At 41.1% G+C, this 22,557-nt stretch overlaps 1 protein-coding gene across 2 annotated transcripts in view; it reads left to right on the top strand.

Moving 5' to 3' along the window:
• The window catches only part of UNC5D (unc-5 netrin receptor D), a 534,662-nt gene that overhangs the window by 310,070 nt on the left and 202,035 nt on the right, over positions 1-22,557 (top strand). For both annotated transcript variants that reach the window (XM_063077218.1, XM_063077219.1), the window contains exon 3: positions 8,219-8,362. In XM_063077218.1, coding sequence (XP_062933288.1) covers positions 8,219-8,362 — 144 coding nt within the window. The remainder of the gene's footprint in view (positions 1-8,218; positions 8,363-22,557) is intronic.

A 22,557-nucleotide genomic window follows, 5' to 3' on the forward strand; every position in this document is an offset into this window, starting at 1 on the left:
TTCTTTATTGTTCAATAGAAACAGGCATTCCCTTAATGCTCCATAGCTCTTACCTTATTCCACCTCAGAGATACCGAACTCTAATGAATGAAATAATGTGTATTCCAATGCGTTATGGGAAAAGTCTCAACTCTGGTAAACTAATATTTTTCCTTTTAAAGAATATCATTTCAGGGACTCCATTGTGTGTGATTTCCTTTTTAAACAACTGGAGTCACTCTCTGGGGATAGAAGGTTAATGGATTATGTTGAGAAAAGGGAGAAGAATAGAAATAAAAATGTATCAAATCTTTTAAGTTTATATCTTAGAAATTTGCTGTGCTGGTGATGGGGATTTGAATATAGCATCTTCCAGAAAACCGTTAATTTGAAGTTACTTTCAATGATTCACAAATCACCAAGGTACATTTGGGAAGCATATATTTTCGACCACACAACACAGAAATAATCAGTCTCTCAAGTGTTCCATTTGCAGTTTGTGGGTTTGAAACTCACTTTTATGCAAGCATTCTCACTCCATGCTGTAGATTTCATCTTGCTGATCACTCTGCTTCTCAGAGAAGACTGAGATAGTCTTAAAAGGTTTTCAGGAAAATATCATGAATTCCTTCCGTAAACTGTGGCACAGTATGGGCACCTTGTGTCTCTTGTGTCTCATTTAACCTTTCCTATCCGCCCCGCAAGAAAAGCTTGGAGACCATTTACTGTCTTTTCATTCTTAGCAGGATAGAAAGCAGCTAATCACTTGATGTAATTTGACAGCAATTCTGATACTGACCAGAGATTTGTTCCAAACTTTAAATTCTTAACCAATGTCTTTGAAGTTTTTTTCAGTCTTTTCTCTCTGTACAACATTAAGAAGTGTGTTTCTTTATTTGAAGTGGGAATTATAAAGATCTAAAAACAAAAACAAAAAAAACCTACCATGAAAACTGAGGGTAGACTAGTGGGTAAGAGCCTGGGTGTTGGTGTTAAAATGGGGCCATGTTTGAAATCCGGCTCTTCGTTTACAAACTGTTTTGGGCTTCCTTTCATCTCAGTTTCCCCATGTGTAATGTGCAGTAATAATTGCATCTACCCTCACTGTTGTTAGGGTTATAAAACCTAATACACATGACATGCTTAGCCCAGGGCATAGTGTATAGCAAGTACTCAATCAAGGTTGGCCCTCAAAATGTAACTATAAAGTTGCTATTTTATCATTTTTTGGAATGAGGTGATTATGTTTCAAAAACAGAATGCAGAATTATAGACTTTCACAATTCCAAAGAGATAAAAGGGCTAATATCAACAGGTAAATATTTGTGCTTCACAGAATGTTTTATTATTTGCATGTGATTCATTCATTCAGTTTACATTTTGTGTTTGTTATTCTCAGAGCCTGTGGTAGTGCTGTGGGTGGTACAAGCTGCATGATATATGCCCTGACCTGCAGGAATGGTGTATCATGAGAGCCCCAAATCGGAGAGGGCACTCGCACAGTGTTTGCCTATTCCAAAAAACTCACCTGCTGTTACAATAGGTAGAGACATTGGTTTATTAGACTTACAGGAGGTATTGGCGGTGGCCGCCCAGCTGGAAATCTGCACTGCCACAGGGTGCATACAACAGTTATATGGGGAACAGGTCAAAGCAGAGGTGTAAATTATTTGCATGCTTATGTGTAGACACTCACGCAGCTCATATAACTCAGAGCATGGAGATCTGGTTTAGTAGATAAGTTAACCTACTCACTACCTTCCTGGTCCAGAGCAGTTTAACACCAGTGTGCTGATTTATTTACTCAGGGCTCCTGCTTCCTTCAGTCTTCAGTTTGTCGTAAAGGGGACATTTGTCTTAAAGGAGAGGTGCCTTTCCTTGGGTAACTACCTTGGCCAGGGGTAGTTTCTCAGGGGGGAGGGGGGAACTCTGGTATGCACGGGGAGAGGGAATAGGTCTATGTCCAGTGTTTAACCCTAGGAATGGAAAGTCATTAACTGGGGCAGCAGGGTTGGAAATCGTGACCATGTTTCTCACATGAGTGAGTTGTGAGTGTGGAAGGGAGTGTGTCATTCACCAGATGCTGTTCTCTACATGTCCATATCATGTCCACTTCTGCCTCTTAAGTTTCCCTTCTTGCTGTTACCAGACAACACTATCAAGTTAATTTGCTTTCCTCCACCAGACACCTCTCAGCTGATTAATTCTAATCTCTGATGTGGAAGAAACTGGAGAGCTTGGGTATATTCTTGCTTTCTGTACTTAAGACTGAACTTGTGCCTCTGAGGAATATGTGGAGGGCTTATTATCCCAGCAAAACTGTTCATTAGGCCTAGTGCACATGTACATTCAAAGGATGACTTTTTTTCTTTTTTTTGGTCAAAATGCATTTTAATCTTGTTGCTAGGATGAAGTGGTAAAAGACATTTAGCCCTAATTAATCATTTGCCAGTAAAATAAAATATCACTCTATCTTTTAATTATGTATATTCAATTTACTATTTTTAGTAGCCTGTTGGCCTGAAGACATCTAAGCTCCCCCAAGATAGGGAGGCACATTTCCATGACGATTCTTCCCTGTATCTCAGTTTTGAAACTTTAATTATACAGGAGATTCACGTGTCCTTACGAGAGCCTGGAACCTTGAAGTTCCTTGAGGGCAGGGATCTTGATCATCTGCTTGTCATGGTACCCTCAGCACTTCACATGGTAGCAGGGACATCTGAGGCAGTCTAATTTTTTGTTATTTTTGACTGCTGGCTGGTACAGAGAACCAAACCCTTGACCTTGGTGTTACAAGGCTGCGCTCTAACCAACTAAGTTAACCAGCCAGCACCTCCCCCCTTATTTTTAATAAATAAATATGTCACAAACCTTATGACAACTTCGATCTATTTATTATGGTATGGGACCTATGGCAAAATAGTAATACTAAACATAGAAATAGTGGTAACATGGTGTTAAAATCAAGTAAGATAATGCCTGTGATGGCATTAATAAAAGTAAAGGGCCATGCAAATATAATAATAATGATAATAACAATGTATTGTTTGAAATATGAGGGAGCTTCTTGTTGTTCAAGTGCATCTTCTGGGCTCTAATCCTGAACTGGTAGGAGATAAGGAGAAAGCATTCCCTTCTATAGACGTGGACTCAGGTCTTCCAGATGACCGGGCTGACTTCTGTCTGCTCAGGAGACAGTGCAGTGCAGGGGGCGGGGGGGGGGGAGCTACCTCAGAGCCAGACCCAGGCCTCGGAGGGGCTGAGATGCGTAGGAGGTAACAGTGCATTGGAGAAGACTCTTGAACTCAAGAGACTGTTGCTTGCCTTGGGGAGTCTGATTGTTTTTTTTCCTCTTTCTCAGAAAACTGAACAAGACCTTTACTACTCATGGAGTTGTACTGGAATAGTTCTTAGGAGCTTTGTCTACAAAAAGCTGAGTAATGGTTCTCTTGGTTAGTCCCCAGACCATCATGAAACATTATAATGTGGAAAATGAGGTACAGAGCAGGTGGAACCCTGGACTGGAAAGGCCCAGGAGAACAGGCGCAGACTGGGGTGAGAAAACGGTCCAACCGAAACCTAGTTCGCTAGTCATCTGCTGCTTCTGGGTGGTCTGTGGCATGAAAAGCATCTTGGAGGGCGTGAGGGATTCTCACTTCCTTCTTGAATCTAGTTACTCTGTCTAGGAAGCTGAGCATCCTCCTGGGTGCTTCCTTCCAAATGGTTCAAGAGCATGAGGCTGTGAGGGGAGGAAAGCGCTGGAGCTGGGTCCAGCTCCTCCCCACCTGCCCCTCGTCAGGTGTATTTGGGAACTTGTTGGCGACAGTAACCATGGCAGGCTGCTGCTGCTGGGCTTTGTGGAAGTGTGGTCATGAGCTCTAGATAAAAGGCTTGGGGACAGCTGTTAGTAGGCACTGGGCTGGAGTTGGCATGGTACTGACTGTTAAATATTATTCCAGAGTCTTTATTTTCTACAGAACACGTTAGGATGTGAGCCTATGACTGTAGCCCTTTTGTTAAAAGTTGACCAGAAACCAATGACTTTCATTCTTTTTCCTCCTCATTTCTGTCTCCTTTCTTTTACATTTCCCTTCCTTGAACAGTGAAGCATATACCTTCAATTAGTTTGAGAATTCTCTAACTTTTAGTCCCCCAACAGGATTAGACCTGCTAAGAGTAACTAGTGTTTTCTATCTGATAAATAAGGGGATTATGGCAATAACTGCTGTCAGCACTTTTCTCATTTAACCAAATAAAGCTGACAAATGACGAAGTTTTGTGCTGCTCTGTTATGTTTAGTACATGCAGCGCAATTATTCATCTGCTGCCAACATTAGTCTATCTACAGCTAAACCATCCGACAGTGTGGAAACCTTATTAGCATATCAGTACCATAGTCGTATTTTTATATTCTCTGGGACTCTACTCCATAACAAAGGCTGATGGTTGTAATTTGCACAATAATTTAAAGGGTTGGACTTTTCCATGCTTATTAGAGTTTTGCAAGTTATTGGGTACAATGCTACTCTTATGAGATGCCGTCTTTTACTTGCTTGGATTCTTGCTCCCTGATAGCATTTCCTGTGAATGAGGTAGCTGCCACCTCTGGAGATACAGAAGTAGCTGTCTCTGCATGTGACACTGTTGGGTAAACTTCAGTGCAAGAGGAGATGGGGATGTCCTAAAATACAGCTGCTTTTTTTGGATGTTTCTCATGTACGGTTATATACTATATATACACCCACACATACGTACACACATATACTATTATACATGTGTGTATGTGTATGTATATGCGTACATATACTGCATAAACATGTATATATAGTATATCTATACACTATACATATATCACTAGAGAAGTGAAGATTTGAGAAAGAGCGTGCCATTTTTTTTGGTCTTATTCAATAGAGTTATTTTTTGTTATCATGAGGAAAAGTATAATTGATTCAAAGTATTCTTGATTTTCTAAGGGTTCTTCTAGGGGGATAGTTTGACAAAACTGAAGATCTCATGTTAGAAGAAGCAGGACTAATCCAGAGAGATAATATACTTTTTGTGGGATGGTAATGTCACTTGTGGCCCTCACAGAAGCCTGCCACCCTGCTGCTACTGGTAGGGAAAATTCAGTGTTTTGGGGAGTAGCCGGTTTATATTCACTTTGCTTTACTGATCGAATGCGGAGCCTCTGCAAAGGACTAGTATCTGAGCCATCCTAATGTTGAAATTGTGACTTCAACATTTCCTCCCAATTGTGGTTAGTCTGTAATCTTCCCAACAAGAATGGGTGAGATCAGTTATGAGCTTCCTAGTGAGAGACCCCCGTCTACTGTTTAGCTTTGCAAAGCACAGTGTACTCTGTATGTGTAATAACTCTGTTTTCTAGTTGGAGCCTTGCGGACCCTAGATAGAATGCCTTGCTCAAGCCTGGCTAATTCCCTAGAGCTAACAGCTTGCCTTTGAGCTTGCTTTTCATATGCAAACCAACCACTCTAGAGCCCATACCCCTACCACCTCCTTTAAGGAGCTCTTACATTCCAGACCACTATTTCCTCTGCTCTAACCCCACAACTGGGCACTAGACCACTAGGGCTTGATTTCATTCAACCTAGCAGTGTTAAACCTGCTTACCCTGCCTCTCCTGTCCCTTCCCATGGAAAGCACAATGGAAAGACTCTTGTCAACATTCCCCCCGCCAGCTCTGCCTCTGACAGACCCTGGTGCTTCCCCATGTGACTCTGGGTGGCACACTGTGCCCCTTGTTGACTGGAATGTACGAGTATGAACTTCTTCCTTCATGAAAGTCATTTGTGTGTGTGCACATCTTACCACACTTGAAACACCTTGGTGCCAAGATTAAATCATAGCAAGTTCTGAGGCTGGGTTGTGCACACTCCCTGCTTTATAAACATGATACTCTTGTACCATTTTGAGATGGTGTTGGTTTTCATTTCCAACCTTAGAGGAAATTGATAAATATTTTTATAAGATGGAGGAAGTGGGAAAAAATGGAAATGTTTCCCAGTAGCCTGAACATTTCTAACCTGCCAAGCTTATGGGATGCTTCTTTGTGAGACCCCGCTACCCAAAGGATGGGTGTGTTGTCTCAACGGGCGTCGCTGTCTAGCACCAGGGGAGCCCTGGTGTGTTGAAATTGCTCCACTTCCTACCTGCATGCATTGCTTTGGGGTTCTCTCTCCTCCCTATTACCCTTCAAATACATCATCCACCATTTGCCTCTAATCAAAGACAAAAGTATAAAGCAAGCCCTCTTCTCTGCAGCCCAGCTCCTTGTTTTTACCTGTCTGACTTCACTTTTTTGGGTGCTCCATTCCACTCTCTCTGTCCTAATAAACATCGATGGGATTTTAGAGCTTCCTTTATTTTCCCTTTCTGGGATATTTTCCCTCTTCTCTTTGCCTGCCAGCTCCTCCTTCCCTCGCCCTTATCCTTCCACTCATATGACTGTAAGTACACAGAAGGAAAAGAAAGCAACAATCACAACGTCACCTCCCAGGCTTGTTCCTCCTGTCTGATGTAGGAGGTGGCTTTCAGGACTCTCGGTCCCTGACAGGGAAAACACAGTGATTTTGTACTTTGCACAAACAAGAATCATGAATTCTAAATGGCTATCAAGATGACTCTGTATGTGGGTACTTCCTACAAATTTAGAAAGTGTTCCTCACATTGGACATGGTGACATATGTGTCTATGAGTCCTTCATCATTCTTGCGTCACTCACTGTAAATAACATGTTATTGATCGGGTAGAAGGGAACGTTTCCCAGCCTGCCTCATCCCACAACTCATTCTTGTCTGTAAATCCTACCAGCACCCAAGACACAGTTGTGTTTCACCTCCTCAGGAGAGCCCATGGCTCACTTTGATGCTTCTGTCCTCTGAATTCCTTTGAAACATAAAGAAAAAAGCGTAGTTAGGCACTTCATTTAAAAAAAATGTTTTATGTGTTAGTCTTATTTCCATCATTGAGTGTAAGTACCTAAAATATAGGGATAGAATTGAATTGAGAGGGATCTGAACACAGTGCTGGCTTGGGTCTAAGAGAGACAGACCCAGGTTCAAACTCTGGACCATCCATTTACAAAGTCTTAGCCATGGACGAATGACTTCGCCTCTCTCAAGTCACAGCTCTCCCTGTGCACAGGGGGGATGGCACGCTCTGTCCCAGGGCCATGCAGATGCAGCGGGTACGTGCTTCCAGGCTCTTCGCTGGCACTCAGTGGGGTCCTCAGCACGGCTGCTTTCTCCCGCACTGGCTATCCTAGTGAGGCTCAGCCCCACAGTCTGCTGGATGGAGAGGACATGCTGACTGTCAAGGCTGCTCCTGTTGTGAAAAGTTAACTGATAGGGCTAGTGAGGAGCATGTCCCCTTTCATCCTTGGCACTCCATGCAAGGTGACTGTCCTTCCCCTTACAAAGAAAGGTCCGATTGCCCTTGGTCAGAGGTATGAAAGAAGCTTACACTCCCCAGTTAGGAGCACCAAGCAAATTTTCTAATTACTAGAAGGAGAATGCAAAATAATAATAATAATAAAAAAATATTAATAGGTAAGGTCTTAATAGTTCTGTCCCAGTTAACAGATGTCACGTCCTCTTGCCATTGCTGTGGGGCTCATTCTGAGTTCTCCTCAGGGCTTTAGGACTAACTTAATTCAAATCTTCTGTTTCCCAGTGGCTTTGCTGTCCTGGGCCTGGGAAGCTGATGCTTTGGCCCTTTCTTGGGTCCCCAGCCTGCTCCCCACCTCCTACTCACATTCACTGTTCTTTCTTCTGAGCCACACTGTTACAGTGACTCTCCCCAGCTGCCAAACCCAGGGCAGGAGCGTTTAGAACAAGCTGGAAGTGTGTCTCTGGGGTTGGTGTGTTGAGGCCTCTTTAGCTTCTGGAATCCCAGCAGTTAACTTTGGCACTATGTTCCTCATGCTCGATTTTACATGGAGAAAGACCAAAAGAAAGCACTAAGTCAGGGTACTGTCAAAACAATTCTATTGCATGGGAACCACCGCTGGTTGGTAACACTTTACACATGTGCTTTCCAGCCTACTCAGCTGTTAGAAGTTAATTAGCAGTAATACATTATTGTCAAGGTAATTAAAACCTTGCCTTGATTAAAACCAGAATTGTTTAATTAAAAAGAAAAGGTTTGGCTAACCTTAACTTTCTGTGTGAGGAACACAGTGGCCTCAGCTGATCTCTCTCTCTCTCCCCCCCATCAGGCTTGAAGGTCCGAGAGGTGTTCATCAACGTCACCAGGCAGCAGGTGGAGGACTTCCACGGACCGGAGGACTACTGGTGCCAGTGCGTGGCCTGGAGCCACCTGGGTACCTCCAAGAGCAGGAAGGCCTCCGTGCGCATAGCCTGTAAGTACGTGCTGGGTGACTTTGTCCTATAGGAACAGGAACAAGAACTAAATACAGGTGAAGAGGGCCTTTGGTGATGTCGGCTGCTACTGCAGAATATAGATTAGAGGCCAACAAGAAATCCTCAGGACTATATCTCTACTAAATTTGCTCTTTAAACATCGTATTTTAAATGTTGACAATTTCCTCCGGAGTGCAATCAGTGAATCAGTTTGGCGAAGAGATTCTGCCTAAATTGTCAGAGTGCAGGTGTCTCAACAATGCCAGGAAAAACCATTCTTGAGAGGAAGAAATGCACATAAATGGATTCTGCTGCTTGCCACCAATGACAAAGTTCAAGGGGCATTGATGGGAAGAGTTGAGCAATGAGTGTTTACTGTACTTTCATGCAAATCTGCAAAAATAAAACATTAAAGACATTAGGGGATTTTTATAGCCCCTGTTAAATTTCTTCTCTCTGAATCTTAAAACATGGAAATGGATTTTAAAACTGCATTTATTTGACCCAAGTAGGACTAAAAAAAATAAAAAATACACACTTAGAAAATATGAAAGGAAGAAAATTGCTTTTCAGGAGAGTCCAAGATTTTTTAAAATCATATTTCAGCGTCAGTATTTTTGTAACATAAAAAAAGATTTATAAATACAGTCTTCTTTTCTCCTCCTTTAAAATGTCTTCATCCCACCCACGCCCATTATCCCACCTCATGGATCCCCATCAGACCTTTTTTGTGTGTCTAGGAGTGTAAATGTCCCTCCAAAAGGGAATGGAGAGATGGAAGGCAGACATGGTGATGGTTGTTTTATTCAAATACCCCTTTGGAGAGTGCCATAAAGTATACGGGACAAGAGGGATTTATTTGGGGACTCAAGGAATTCTTCACAGCAGATGTTAATGGCTTAGGGGTTAAGAATAGGAGTGGATCGCTGTTTGTGGAGACATTTACGTGGCTTGGGAAATGAAATCTTCCTCTTACAATATGCATTTCACCTTCAGTATACTGGCGGTTTGGGAGGCCATCTCCTGCATGTTGCCTGAGCCAGGGAGAAGAGGTCACCCCAGAAGCTACGCTCTCGGTGTGCGAGCCATGGCAAATATCTTTCCTATAGTTATTTAGCTAATTAATTTTAGCCAACAAATATTTTATGACTTTAAAGTAGCAGATCGTCCAAGAGAGGGAATATGTTTGTGTTGACTCTTTCCTGAACAATTCCACATGTACTTCCTGCGTGACCGCCGGCAGGCCAGCCAGAGCATTGACCCTTGTCACGCTGGGAGCAGAGTCTTCTGGCCCTCTCTGAAGAAAGGGGAGGCAAAAGCGCAGGGGGTTTCAGCACAGGTTTCCTCAGTTTCTTTTTTCCCAGCCTCACTGCTACCTTCCCCCTCTTCCTCCTGTTCTTCTCTGAGGTCCACATGACCTGTTCTCTGAACTACTAGAAATGGCATTTCCCCGATCTGTCCACCTTCAGTCTCTCCCACCCCCGTACTTGCTCACATAATTCCTGATTGCTTCTTGCCTGCTAGAAACCTCCAGGGTTTTCCCGACGGAAAACGTCACTTTTGCTTACAAAATTTGGGACAGAGTGGCTGTAACCCACCTTTGTTATTTCCCCTGTCCTTTGGTCACGTGCGGTATACTTCATCTTTGAAATGCTGTGTCGTGCATGTCACCCTTAGCTCTGGCCTGAGCCTTTGCTCCTGCGGGTTGCAGTTTTGCACAGGCATGGCATGGTAGACTCTGGAGGACTGCTGGTTTCCCAATTCAGCTCCACTATTTCTTAGTTTTGTGACAGTGGACAATTTATTTTATCTCTCTTTGTCTTCATGTCTTCATCAATAAAAGGATACCTACTTCATTGAATTCTGTAGTGAGAGTGAAAGGTATCAATAACAATAATGTACTTAAAACTCTGTCTGAGCTATTGATATGCAGCTTTGTACCCCACAGATATGTGTAATCAACTATGTTTCAATAAAAAAGAAAACAAAAAACTGTGTCTGACACAGAGTTGGCACTTATCAGTCATCAGATATTATTCTGTGACATGTGTGATCCTCCATAGCACCGGCATCTTGCACCTGCTGGAGTGTTAATCCTTACTGAAACTAGTTGAATTGCATTAAAATTCTAGTACCTTAATAATTTTTCTACAGATTATGGATATATAGACTCTTTATAAAAATCCATTTTAGGTTAGCCTTGTGTGTCCCACTCTCCTGGACATGATAGAATCAAAGAATGGAAAACACTTCTTTAAAAATGGAAAACACTGTTCTATCACCACCTTTTTAGAGTCACGAAATACTTTCATAATAATCTTGTAAATATGTTCAGAGATTAAAAAATTATTCTATCATTCTTGTGTATAATTTGCACATATATATGATAATGATGTGATTTAAAGTAAAAAAATCAGCCTATCATTAAAGCCTATATTATGTAATTCACTTAACATAATTTCTAATAATGTTTACAACATATTTTTAATTCTTCCTATGTAGCAAGTGAAAGATTCTTTAATTTATTTAAAATTATTTATGCAAGCCAAGACATGATTTGTCATTAAATATTGCATTTAACTTGGGGACCAGTATACATTAAAATGTAAATTGAAATTTAACTAGTGTAATGGCATCAAAGAGGGGGTCGGGGTGCCTTTAGGACCTTGCTTAGAATTCTTTTGATTTGCTTGTAGGAAAAAATATCTACTTCTTTAAATAAAACCAACTTTTGTGTTTTATTGAGATAAGAGAGAAGATTTCTGGCCAGCTGCTCCATGTAAACACTTCCCAGCAAATAACACATGGTGCACGAGGATAGTCTTTATTCCCAATAACTGAAAAGCCAAACTGGATCTAATTGTCACTGTTTTCTCTTTTTAAGATTGGTTTTTGAAGTACTAGAGACATCTTAATGTGCTAAATAAAGATTTTGATAGATGAAAGTAGCTTATGAATCTGACAGTCATCTTGAGGGGGTTTTGCAAAATTAGTATCATTTTTATATAATTCATTACATTGCTGTAGTCCAACATCAGAGTTCCTTATGTTTCCTACATTTAACCAGTAATCCATTAAGAATTTAACAGTTTTAAAACTGCAATTGGCAAAACCTCGACGGCATTTCAGCTGAGGACTGTATTGACTGGAACGTCTTGATGTGATCCCATTAGCCAGTCTCTACAGAAGCACCGGGAAGCTCACTGGGGTGATACCACTTAAAGGGCATTTGATTTTAAAGGGAAATAATATAAACACAATTATTTTATTTATATACCTCGTGTATTCATTGAATATGCAGAATTCTGGCTTCCGCCCAGACCTTCTGAATCAGACTCTGGAGGAATGGCCAGGAAAGCTGTGTTTGTGTCGAGTTATCCAGGCGATTCTAGGATCAGGTAACAGGGATGTCTTGCCCAGCAACAGCTTTTCTCAAAGTTTAACATGCATGCAGATCAACTAGGATCCTAGTAAAATGCTCATGATTCAGTAAGTCTGGTCTGAGGTCTACAATTTTATATTTCTAATGAGCTCCCTGGATGCCGATGCCTCCAGTGGGTCTGTGGACCACACTTTGAGTAATGAGGCCCTAGAAGATTTTTCTGAAGCAGTATTTGAGAAGAGTTGATTTCTCGTTTAATAGCTGGGAAAGTGATATTCCAAAAAGTTAGGCAATGACCAAAGGTCACCCAGCTGACAGACGTGAGACCACATTTTGTATCCTTCTTTCCCACTCATGCTCTTGCTACTAAGCTCATGTTATTTTTTTGTGTTAAATGGGAATTTGAGAACTGTAACAGAAAAGTTCATGTGCCTTTGAGTGTTTCCTTATTCCATCTGTGAGTGAACTGTACTCCCACTCGTGGTCAAGTTCACACACACACACACACACACACACACACACACACACACACACACACACACACACTCTCTCTCTCTCTCTCTCTCTCTCTCTCTTTGTTTTCAGAACCAAAGTGCCTGTCATCTTTAACTATTGTTTTTTCCTTCGTTCCACACTGCGTCAGGGAGATGTGGGCTGCCCGTCCTACTGCCTGAGGCTGGAAATAGCTGAGGCCCAGTTTCAAAAGTGATTTTATAAAGGTAAAAATAAATAAATAAAGCCAACCTACGTTTACTCCCACAAAGTTGGCAGGAGTCTGTCTCTAGGGAATGACTCCCACAGGCCCCCTCTCGTTTGTCTGGTTCCATCAAGCTGGAGATACACCACGGGCACACTGTGGCATCTGTTACTTCTGCAGCTGGACGGTTGTCAAAACTAGGAATATTCAATTATTTGTACTTGTTTATTTTCACATGTGAACATTTGGCTGCTTAGCCCTTGTCTTCCCTGTTTTTCTCCCTCTTCTTCATCTGCTTATAAAATGTTGTGCCCGTATTGTTAACCCTCAGTTGGTCAAGACCTGCTTGATGCTTGGGGCCTTTTCTCCTGTCTAAGAAATGGGATTGGGGAATAAAGGAAACATTAGTCTGTTATAGTCACACCTGTTCTATCAAGATGGCCACTTGGAAGAAAACACAGCAGGGAACCACTATTTTGTTGATTTTTTAAAAAATCTATAAAATGTGATATATCCTGAATATTATTTAAATATGCTGCTTATTTGGGACACCCCTAAAATATGTCTGCCGTCATGCCAAAAATGAGTGAAGAAATTAGAGGCCCATGGTAAAAACAGTATTATTTTTATTTGCTTTTTGGAGGTGGTATCTTTTTGAAAGTCGTGGAAGAAGGACATCCAGTCAAACCTCTCTTTTGGATCTCAGCTTCATGGCTTTGATAGGTGATTTCACCCACTAAAAACCCTCAATGGTCCCCTCTTGCCTGCAAAATTAAATATAACAATGCATCGATATGGCATATCTGCCTAGTATGTAGATTCTGCCTTAACCCACACCAGTGACATCCTTACGAGCATGCTGTGTGCCACCTGAGTGGCCTGGCTTAGATGCTCAGCTTCTGAGGTGGGGGACGTGCTCTTCCCTCCCTGATTTGCCTGTATTCCTTCTCCTCCCTGGAGTATATTGTCAGCCCCATCTCACACTCCTACCTCTTCCTGCATAATCCCTACATCCAAGGTCCATTTTACATGCTGTCTCCTTCACAAAAACCTAGGTTAGCAAAACTCTAGACGCTTACTGACCTCAGCAGCGTCATGTACCAACTAAGCCATTGGAAAGGCTACTGTAGCTTCCCCAGTGTCAAAATCCCACAAATTCAAAGTGTCCAGTTCTCATCGCATTTATGTAGTACTTCTCCCATGATATTTAAGATACTTTGCCCAGATTCATCATTATTTTGAAGTTATTTGTGAGTTCATTTCTCTTGTTAGATTGTAACCTGCTTCACAATTCAACCTGCGTTACCCACATTTTCATGACTTCTTTTTTTTTTTTTTTTTGTCTTTTTCGTGACCTGCACTCAGCCAGTGAGTGCACTGGCCAGTCCCATATAAGATCCGCACCCGCGGCGGGAGTGTCGCCGCGCTCCCAGCACCGCACTCTCCTGAGTGCGCCACGGGCTCAGCCCCATGACTTCTGAACCTAGTACAGAGCCTTATGCATCACCTGTGTGTTATAAATGTTTGGTTTGGAAAGCAGCTCAACAGTGCAGGGTAAGACTCCATGAAAGGGCATTTGTTAGCTGTATGTCATTATTGATTGTGCCATGGGACTGACATGGCGTGTGGCTCCCTGGTGGATCCATAGTTCACATGGACATGTAAGGCCCATCTTTGATCTCCTCTGTGTGTGTCCTGCTCCTGGTAATCGCTACTGCAGTGAAGAAGTGCTGAGAAAGGGCAGCCATGGGCACTACAACCGCTCCACTCTGGGGTGCAGTGTACAGCTCTGAGAAGGCCCCAGGCTGCCAGCTCTCCCTGCACTGCTCCCTCCCTCTTTTTCAAAACATGGAATATATTCCTAGGTTATGAGAAATAACATTAAGACTAGTTCTCAGCTCTTGGTATAAATTGCACAAAAGCTTGAAACCCTCCTTCCTCTCCCTGTGGAAGAAAGTGGCAAAGTCAAGAGACAGCATTATTGTACTCAGCCAAAGGTCAATCCTTTCCTTTAGACTGAAATTAAGAGGAATGTTATTGAAGGATATGAGAGTCTGGGCATCCAGATGAAGTTGTGCAGTGCATAAGAGCATCCAGCCAAGGAGGGGAAGGAGTGTTGAAATGCAGCCTGCAGCCCACCAGCTGAGATGTGCACCCTGCAACGTGGCTGCATCCACCTGAGGGAAGGCACTAGCTTTTCCTGGCATGTAGTTGCTGTTTTCTAGCCAAACCGTGTGCTCATGGCTGTCCAGTGTACCCAATGGTACTGCACAGGCTTGTGGCAGCAGGACTGGGGACATAATTTGTGAGATGCAATGCAAAATGAAAACATGGGGTCCCTCATTCAAGCCATCAACAGCAGAGCATGAACTCAAAGTGTGTGGCCCTGTGCGACTGTCACGGGTCTCACAGCAATGAAGCTGGCTCAGAGTGGCAGTAACATTGATGGTTCAATAAATCACTTCAGGGCCCAGCCCGTGGTGCGGCAACGCTCCTGCCGTGGGTTCAGATCCTATATAGGAATGGCTGGTGCACTCACTGGCTGAGTGCTGGTCACGAAAAAGACAAAAAAAAAAAGAAAAGAAATCACTTCATACATGTGATAGTTAAGCAAAAAGGAAATAGTTGGCCTAGAAAAGCTAGAGACACATTCAAACAGTCTCACGTAGAATTGGGATAGGATGATTCTGTTTTGCTCCAAAGCCAGAGGCAGCATCACAGGAGCTAAGTTTTAAGATGGCATATTTGGGGTGGAACTGACTAGAAATGGCCAGTGCTAGAGCGTTCTGCCTACAACCACAGCTCCTGTGAATTGAGCGTAGGCGGCAAGGGCCGGGTGTCTGGAAGTGCTACTGGAGAAGGAGCTCCTGGACTCGGTGAGTGGGTGAGCTGTGGACTAACGGAGTTTCTAAATTTTTTGACATCATTTCAAACTTTCAGAAAAGTTTCAATATAGTACAAAGAATTCCCTTAAGCCCTTTACTAAGAATCTTCAAATGTTAACATTTTACTGCATTTGCTTTAGCATTATCTCTCATTCTGTTTTTATCTCTCTATGTATTTATATAGAGACAATTAGGGATTTTTTTTCCTGAACAATTTAAGTTGCAGACATGCCCCCTTTGCCCTAAATACTCCATTGTGTATGTTTTTTAAATTAAGGGCATTTTATAATAGAGGTGTATTATAATTATAAAGAAATTAACATTGACACATTATTGTTATCTAATTTAGAGGCCTTGTTCATATTTTATCCGTTGTCTAACAAATAAAATCCTAGATCGTGTTATATTCTGTTGTGAAGCTTCTTTGGAGTCTTTTAATCCAGATAGTTTCTTAGTTCCCCCTTTGTCTTTCATGACATTGAGTTTTTGAAGAGTAAAGGTCGGTTATTTGAACATGCAGAAAGGAAACAGCAGCCACTAGAAGAGCTCCCCCTAGCAAAATCTGAGACAATTTGAGCATCAAAAGGAATGATAGTAAAGGATTATAACTCATTAAAGAAGAATCCACACTGATATCTTAAAAACTGAATGAGTGAATAAATGAACACACAAATAAACGGGGGGAATGGGAGGGTTCTTGCTCATTGTAGAATAAAGGCATCTCCTAATAGTCGTTGATTCAGACAATCATCGTCATGGAGGCCAAAGTGAGTGGGTGAGAGTTTCAGGAACAGCATGATGTTTCCGTAGTCTCAAAATGTCTCTCCACGAGGTGCTGATTAATTATAAAGGGGGAGCTACTAACTTTCCAGTGGAAAGTTCTGCCCTGTAGCATCGTAAGTAATCAGAGTTGACATCGCCAGCGATGGGACAAATCAACAGGACGTGTCTCCTGATTCAATGGACTGAGACTATGTCTCTGCAGTGATATTCCTTCTAAAAATATATACTCTGTGCTGAACCTTGGGAAGACACTGGGTAAACCTACATTGTGGAACTGGTTACGTAATAGGTCATTTTTAAGTACGCTTGTTTCTCAAACTGCTATCTGCTTGTAGTGCATTGCTGGGGTGTTTGGGGGATGTAGGAAGCCACAAGATAGACAGGGCACATCTTTCTGAAGCATCAGTTATATTCCCCTTTAGGTCAGTAAAAGTAAACAGGGATACAGTATGGAATAGAATGCAGAATCTGAATGAATTCTGAAGATGCAACTTGAAATTTGAAAATCACTTTGTGCATACTACGCCTTTTCAGTTTCCACCCATAGATGGCCTGGGGACATGAGTTTTCTCCTCTGTCAGTAGGGGCTTTTCAGTAAAGAGTATGAGAAACACTGAAGTGTAAGTAATTGTGAACTTTGAACAGAGTAGAATGATTTGCACAGAATTGACATAAATTATGCTGCTTGTGCTTAACAGGTGCACAGTTGGTGCCCACCTTAAAAAGAGGGACTACTGAGGCAGAAATATAAAAGTAAAAATTACCTTATAGTATAACTTACTGTGGAAGGTGAGAAAGAAAATTTCCCCCAATAATATTCTTTTTTTTTTTTTTTTTAAATTTTATTTTGTCAATATACATTGTGGCTGATTATTGCTCCCCATCACCAAAACCTCCCTCCCTTCTTCCTCCCCCCATCCCCCCCAACAATGTCCTTTCTGTTTGCTTGTCGTATCAACTTCAAATAATTGTAGTTGTTATATCTTCTCCCCCCCCCGTTTGTGTGTGTGTGTGTGTGTGTGTGTGTGTGTGTGTGTGAATTTATATATTAATTTTTAGCTCCCACCAATAAGTGAGAACATGTGGTATTTCTCTTTCTGTGCCTGACTTGTTTCACTTAATATAATTCTCTCAAGGTCCATCCATGTTGTTGCAAATGGCAGTATTTCATTCGTTTTTATAGCTGAGTAGTATTCCATTGTGTAGATGTACCACATTTTCCATATCCACTCATCCGATGATGGGCATTTGGGCTGGTTCCAACTCTTGGCTATTGTAAAGAGTGCTGCGATAAACATTGGGAAACAGGTATACCTTCGACTTGATGATTTCCATTCCTCTGGGTATATTCCCAACAGTGGGATAGCTGGGTCGTATGGTAGATCTATCTGCAATTGTTTGAGGAACCTCCATACCATTTTCCATAGAGGCTGCACCATTTTGCAGTCCCACCAACAATGTATGAGAGTTCCTTTTTCTCCACAGCCTCGCCAGCATTTATCGTTCATAGTCTTTTGGATTTTAGCCATCCTAACTGGGGTTAGATGGTATCTCAATGTGGTTTTGATTTGCATTTCCCGGATGCTGAGTGATGTTGAGCACTTTTTCATATGTCTGTTAGCCATTTGTATATCTTCCTTAGAGAAATGCCTACTTAGCTCTTTTGCCCATTTTTTAATTGGGTTGCTTGTTTTCTTCTTGTACAGTTGTTTGAGTTCCTTATATATTCTGGATATTAATCCTTTGTCAGATGTATATTTTGCAAATATTTTCTCCCACTCTGTTGGTTGTCTTTTAACTCTTTTAATTGTTTCTTTTGCTGTGCAAAAGCTTTTTAGTTTGATATAATCCCATTTGTTTATTTTTCCTTTGGTTGCCCGTGCTTTTGGGGTCGTATTCATGAAGTCTGTGCCCAGTCCTATTTCCTGAAGTGTTTCTCCTATGTTTTCTTTAAGAAGTTTTATTGTTTCAGGGTGTATATTTAAATCCTTAATCCATTTTGAGTTGATTTTAGTATACGGCGAGAGGTATGGATCTAGTTTCATTCTCCTGCATATGGATATCCAGTTATCCCAGCACAATTTGCTGACGAGGCAGTCCCTTCGCCACTGAATAGGCTTGGTGCCTTTGTCAAAGATCAGCTGACAGTAAGTGTGTGGGTTGATTTCTGGATTCTCTATTCTATTCCATTGGTCAGTGTGTCTGTTTTTATGCCAGTACCATACTGTTTTGGTTATTATAGCTTTGTAGTATAGCTTAAAGTCAGGTAGTGTTATGCCTCCAGCTTTATTTTTTTTGCTCAGCATTGCTTTGGCTATGCGTGGTCTTTTGTTGTTCCATATAAATGTCTGGAGAGTTTTTTCCATTTCCGAGAAAAATGTCTTTGGAATTTTGATGGGGATTGCATTGAATTTGTATATCACTTGGGGTAGTATGGACATTTTCACTATGTTGATTCTTCCAATCCAAGAGCATGGGATATCTTTCCATCTTCTTGTATCCTCTCTAATTTCTCTCAGCAGTGGTTTGTAGTTCTCATTATAGAGATTTTTCACCTCCTTGGTTAACTCAATTCCTAAGTATTTTATTTTTTTGGTGGCTATTGTAAATGGGCAGGCTTTCCTGATTTCTCTTTCTGCATGTTCACTATTGGAGAAAAGAAATGCTACTGATTTTTGTGTGTTCATTTTGTATCCTGCTACTTTGCTGAAATCATTTATCAATTCCAAAAGTTTTTTTGTAGAGGTTTTAGGCTGTTCGATATATAGGATCATGTCATCTGCAAACAGGGACAGTTTGACTTCATCTTTTCCAATCTGAATGCCCTTTATTTCCTTCTCTTCTCTGATTGCTCTGGCTAGTACTTCCAACACTATGTTGAATAGGAGTGGTGAGAGTGGGCATCCTTGTCTAGTTCCTGTTCTTAAAGGAAAAGCTTTCAGCTTTTCCCCATTCAGGATGATATTGGCTGTGGGTTTGGCATATATGGCTTTAATTATGTTGAGATACTTTCCCTCTATACCTAACTTATAGAGGGTCTTTGTCATGAATGAGTGCTGAACTTTATCAAATGCTTTTTCAGCATCTATAGAGATGATCATATGGTACTTGTGTTTGAGTTTATTAATATGGTGTATCACATTTATTGATTTGCGTATGTTGAACCAACCTTGCATCCCTGGGATGAATCCCACTTGATTGTGATGAATAATTTTACGTATGTGTTGCTGTATTCTGTTTGCTAGTAATTTAGTGAGGATTTTTGCATCTATATTCATCAAGGATATCGGCCTGTAGTTTTCTTTTTTGGTTATATCTTTACCTGGTTTTGGTATCAGGATGATATTTGCTTCATAGAATGAGTTTGGGAGATTTGCGTCCGTTTCAATCTTTTGGAATAGTGTGTAAAGAATCGGTGTCAATTCCTCTTTGAATGTTTGGTAAAATTCTGCTGTGAATCCATCTGGTCCTGGGCTTTTCTTTGTTGGGAGCCTTCTGATAACAGCTTCAATCTCCTTTATTGTTATTGGTCTGTTCAAATTTTCTACGTCTTCACGGTTCAGTTTTGGGAGCTTGTGTGTGTCCAGAATTTTATCCATTTCCTCCAGATTTTCAAATTTGTTGGCGTATAGTTGTTTATAGTAGTCTCGAATGATTCCTTGTATTTCAGATGAATCAGTTGTAATATCGCCTTTTTCATTTCTAATTTTTGTTATTTGAGTCTTCTCTCTTCTTTTTTTTGTTAGCCATGCTAATGGTTTGTCAATTTTATTTATCTTTTCAAAAAACCAACTTTTTGATTCGTTGATCTTTTGAATTGTTTTTTGGTTTTCAATTTCATTCAGTTCTGCTCTGATCTTAATGATTTCTTTCCGTCTGCTAACATTAGGTTTGGATTGTTCTTGTTTTTCTAGTTCTTTAAGGTGAAGTGTTAGGTTGTTCACTTGCCATCTTTCTATTCTTCTGAAGTGAGCGTTTAATGCAATAAATTTTCCCCTCAATACTGCTTTTGCAGTATCCGACAGGTTTTGGTATGATGTATCATTGTTTTCATTAGTTTCAATAAATTTTTTGATTTCCTGCTTGATTTCTTCTTGGACCCATATGTCATTAAGTAGAATGCTGTTTAATTTCCATGTGTTTGTATAATTTCCAGAGTTTCGTTTGTTATTAATTTCTAGTTTTAATCCATTGTGGTCTGAGAAGATACATGGGAAAATTGCAATTTTTTTGAATTTATTGAGACTTGATTTGTGACCTAATATGTGATCTATCCTGGAGAATGATCCATGTGCTGCTGAGAAGAATGAATATTCTGAGGTTGTTGGGTGGAATGTTCTGTAGATATCTGCCAATTCCAATTGGTCTAGAGTCTTGTTTAGATCTTGTGTTTCTCTACTGATTCTTTGCCTAGATGATCTGTCTAATATTGACAGTGGGGTGTTCAGGTCCCCTGCTATTATGGTATTAGTGTCTATTTCCTTCTTTAGGTCTAATAGAGTTTGTTTTATAAATCTGGCTGCTCCAACATTGGGTGCATACATATTTATGATTGTTATGTCTTCTTGATGGATCAGTCCTTTTATCATTAAGTAGTGTCCCTCATTGTCTCTTTTTATGGTTTTTAGTTTAAAGTCTATTTTGTCAGATATAAGAATAGCTACTCCAGCTCGTTTTTCTTTTCTGTTTGCTTGGTAAATCTTTTTCCATACTTTCACTCTTAGTCTGTGTGAATCTTTATGGGTGAGGTGGGTCTCTTGTAGGCAGCATATAGTTGGGTCCTGCTTTTTGATCCAGTCGGCCAGTCTGTGTCTTTTAATTGGGGAATTTAAGCCTTTTACATTAAGAGTTGTTATTGAAAGGTGTTGATTTATTCCTAGCATTTTATTGGTTGTTTGGTTGTCTTAGGTGTCTTTTGTTCCTTGCTTTCTGATTTACTGTTTGTTTTCTGTGTTTGTTGGTTCCTTAGGTTGTAGATAGTGTTTTTGTTAGCTTGTTTTCTCTTCATGAATGCCATTTTTATTATACTAGCGGGTTTAGATTTTTCTTGGGTTTTTATGGCAGTGGTAGTTATTTTTCAGGAACCAAACCCAGTACTCCCTTGAGGATTTCTTGTAAGGGTGGTCGTGTGGTAGTGAACTCCTGCAGTTTTTCTTTGTCTGAGAAATACACTATTTGCCCTTCATTTCGGAAGGATAGCCTTGCAGGGTAGAGTATTCTTGGCTGGCAATCTTTGTCTTTTAGTATTTTGAAAATATCATCTCATTCCTTTCTAGCTTTTACGGTTTGTGATGAAAGTCTGATGTTAACCTGATTGGGGCTCCCTTATAGGTGATTTGACGCTTCTCTCTGGCAGCTTTTAAGATTCTCTCTTTATCTCTGAGTTTTGCCAATTTGACTATGACATGTCTTGGAGAAGGTCTTTTTGGGTTGAATACATTTGGAGATCGTTGAGCTTCCTGGATCTGAAGATCTGTGATTTTTCCTATACCTGGGAAGTTTTCTGCCACTATTTTGTTGAATATGTTTTCAATGGAATCTCCATTTTCCTCCCCTTCTGGAATACCCATGACTCGGATATTTGATCGCTTATGGTTGTCTGACATCTCTCTCAGATTTTCTTCAATGTCCTTGATTCTTTTTTCTTTCTTTTTGTCTGCTTGTGTTATTTCAAACAGCCCATCTTCAAGTTCAGAGGTTCTCTCTTCAACTTCGACAAGCCTGCTGGTTAAACTCTCCGTTGTGTTTTTTATTTCGTTGAATAACTTCTTCAGTTCAGCAAGTTCTGCTACATCTTTTTTCAGGACATTGATTTCCTTGTACATTTCCTCTTTCAGATCCTGTATACTTTTCCTCATTTCATCATGATATCTAGCTGAGTTTTCTTGTATCTCATTCAGTTTCCTTAGAATTATCACTCGAAATTCCTTGTCAGTCATTTCAAGGGCTTCTTGTTCTATAGGATCTAGAGTTTGAGATTTATTAACTTTTGGTGGTGTACTTTCTTGATTTTTTGTATTTCTGGTATCTTTTTTTTGGTGTTTATTCATTGTGGCCGGGGGTTTCACAGTCCACCGGTTTGAGACTAATGACTAACTAGGATGTTGCTGTGGTTGCCAATTTGGTATGGCTCCCTCCGTGACTGCTCAGTTGGCCTCTAGTGCCTTGTGTGTGTGGTTGTCTCGGGTCTTGGGCTTCTCCGGGGATCCACCTTTCTGGTCAGCTTGGACTCTGCTGGGCTGGTGGATCACGTACCACAGGGTGTGTGATCTCTGTTGAGCTTTCACTTCCTGTGCAGGACTTCTCCCTGTTCCGTGTGCTCTGGCCCAGGCTGTTAGATCGTGCAGTGGCGACCCCACTGGGTGTGTGGTTTCTTTCGAGTCTCCCCCTCCCTGGCCGCACGTCTCCCCATTCTGTGCTCACTGTGCTGGGCTGGGGCGTGTCTTC

Source organism: Cynocephalus volans, chromosome 13 (assembly GCF_027409185.1).
Source record: "Cynocephalus volans isolate mCynVol1 chromosome 13, mCynVol1.pri, whole genome shotgun sequence".
In the NCBI taxonomy this organism is placed as follows: domain Eukaryota; kingdom Metazoa; phylum Chordata; class Mammalia; order Dermoptera; family Cynocephalidae; genus Cynocephalus; species Cynocephalus volans.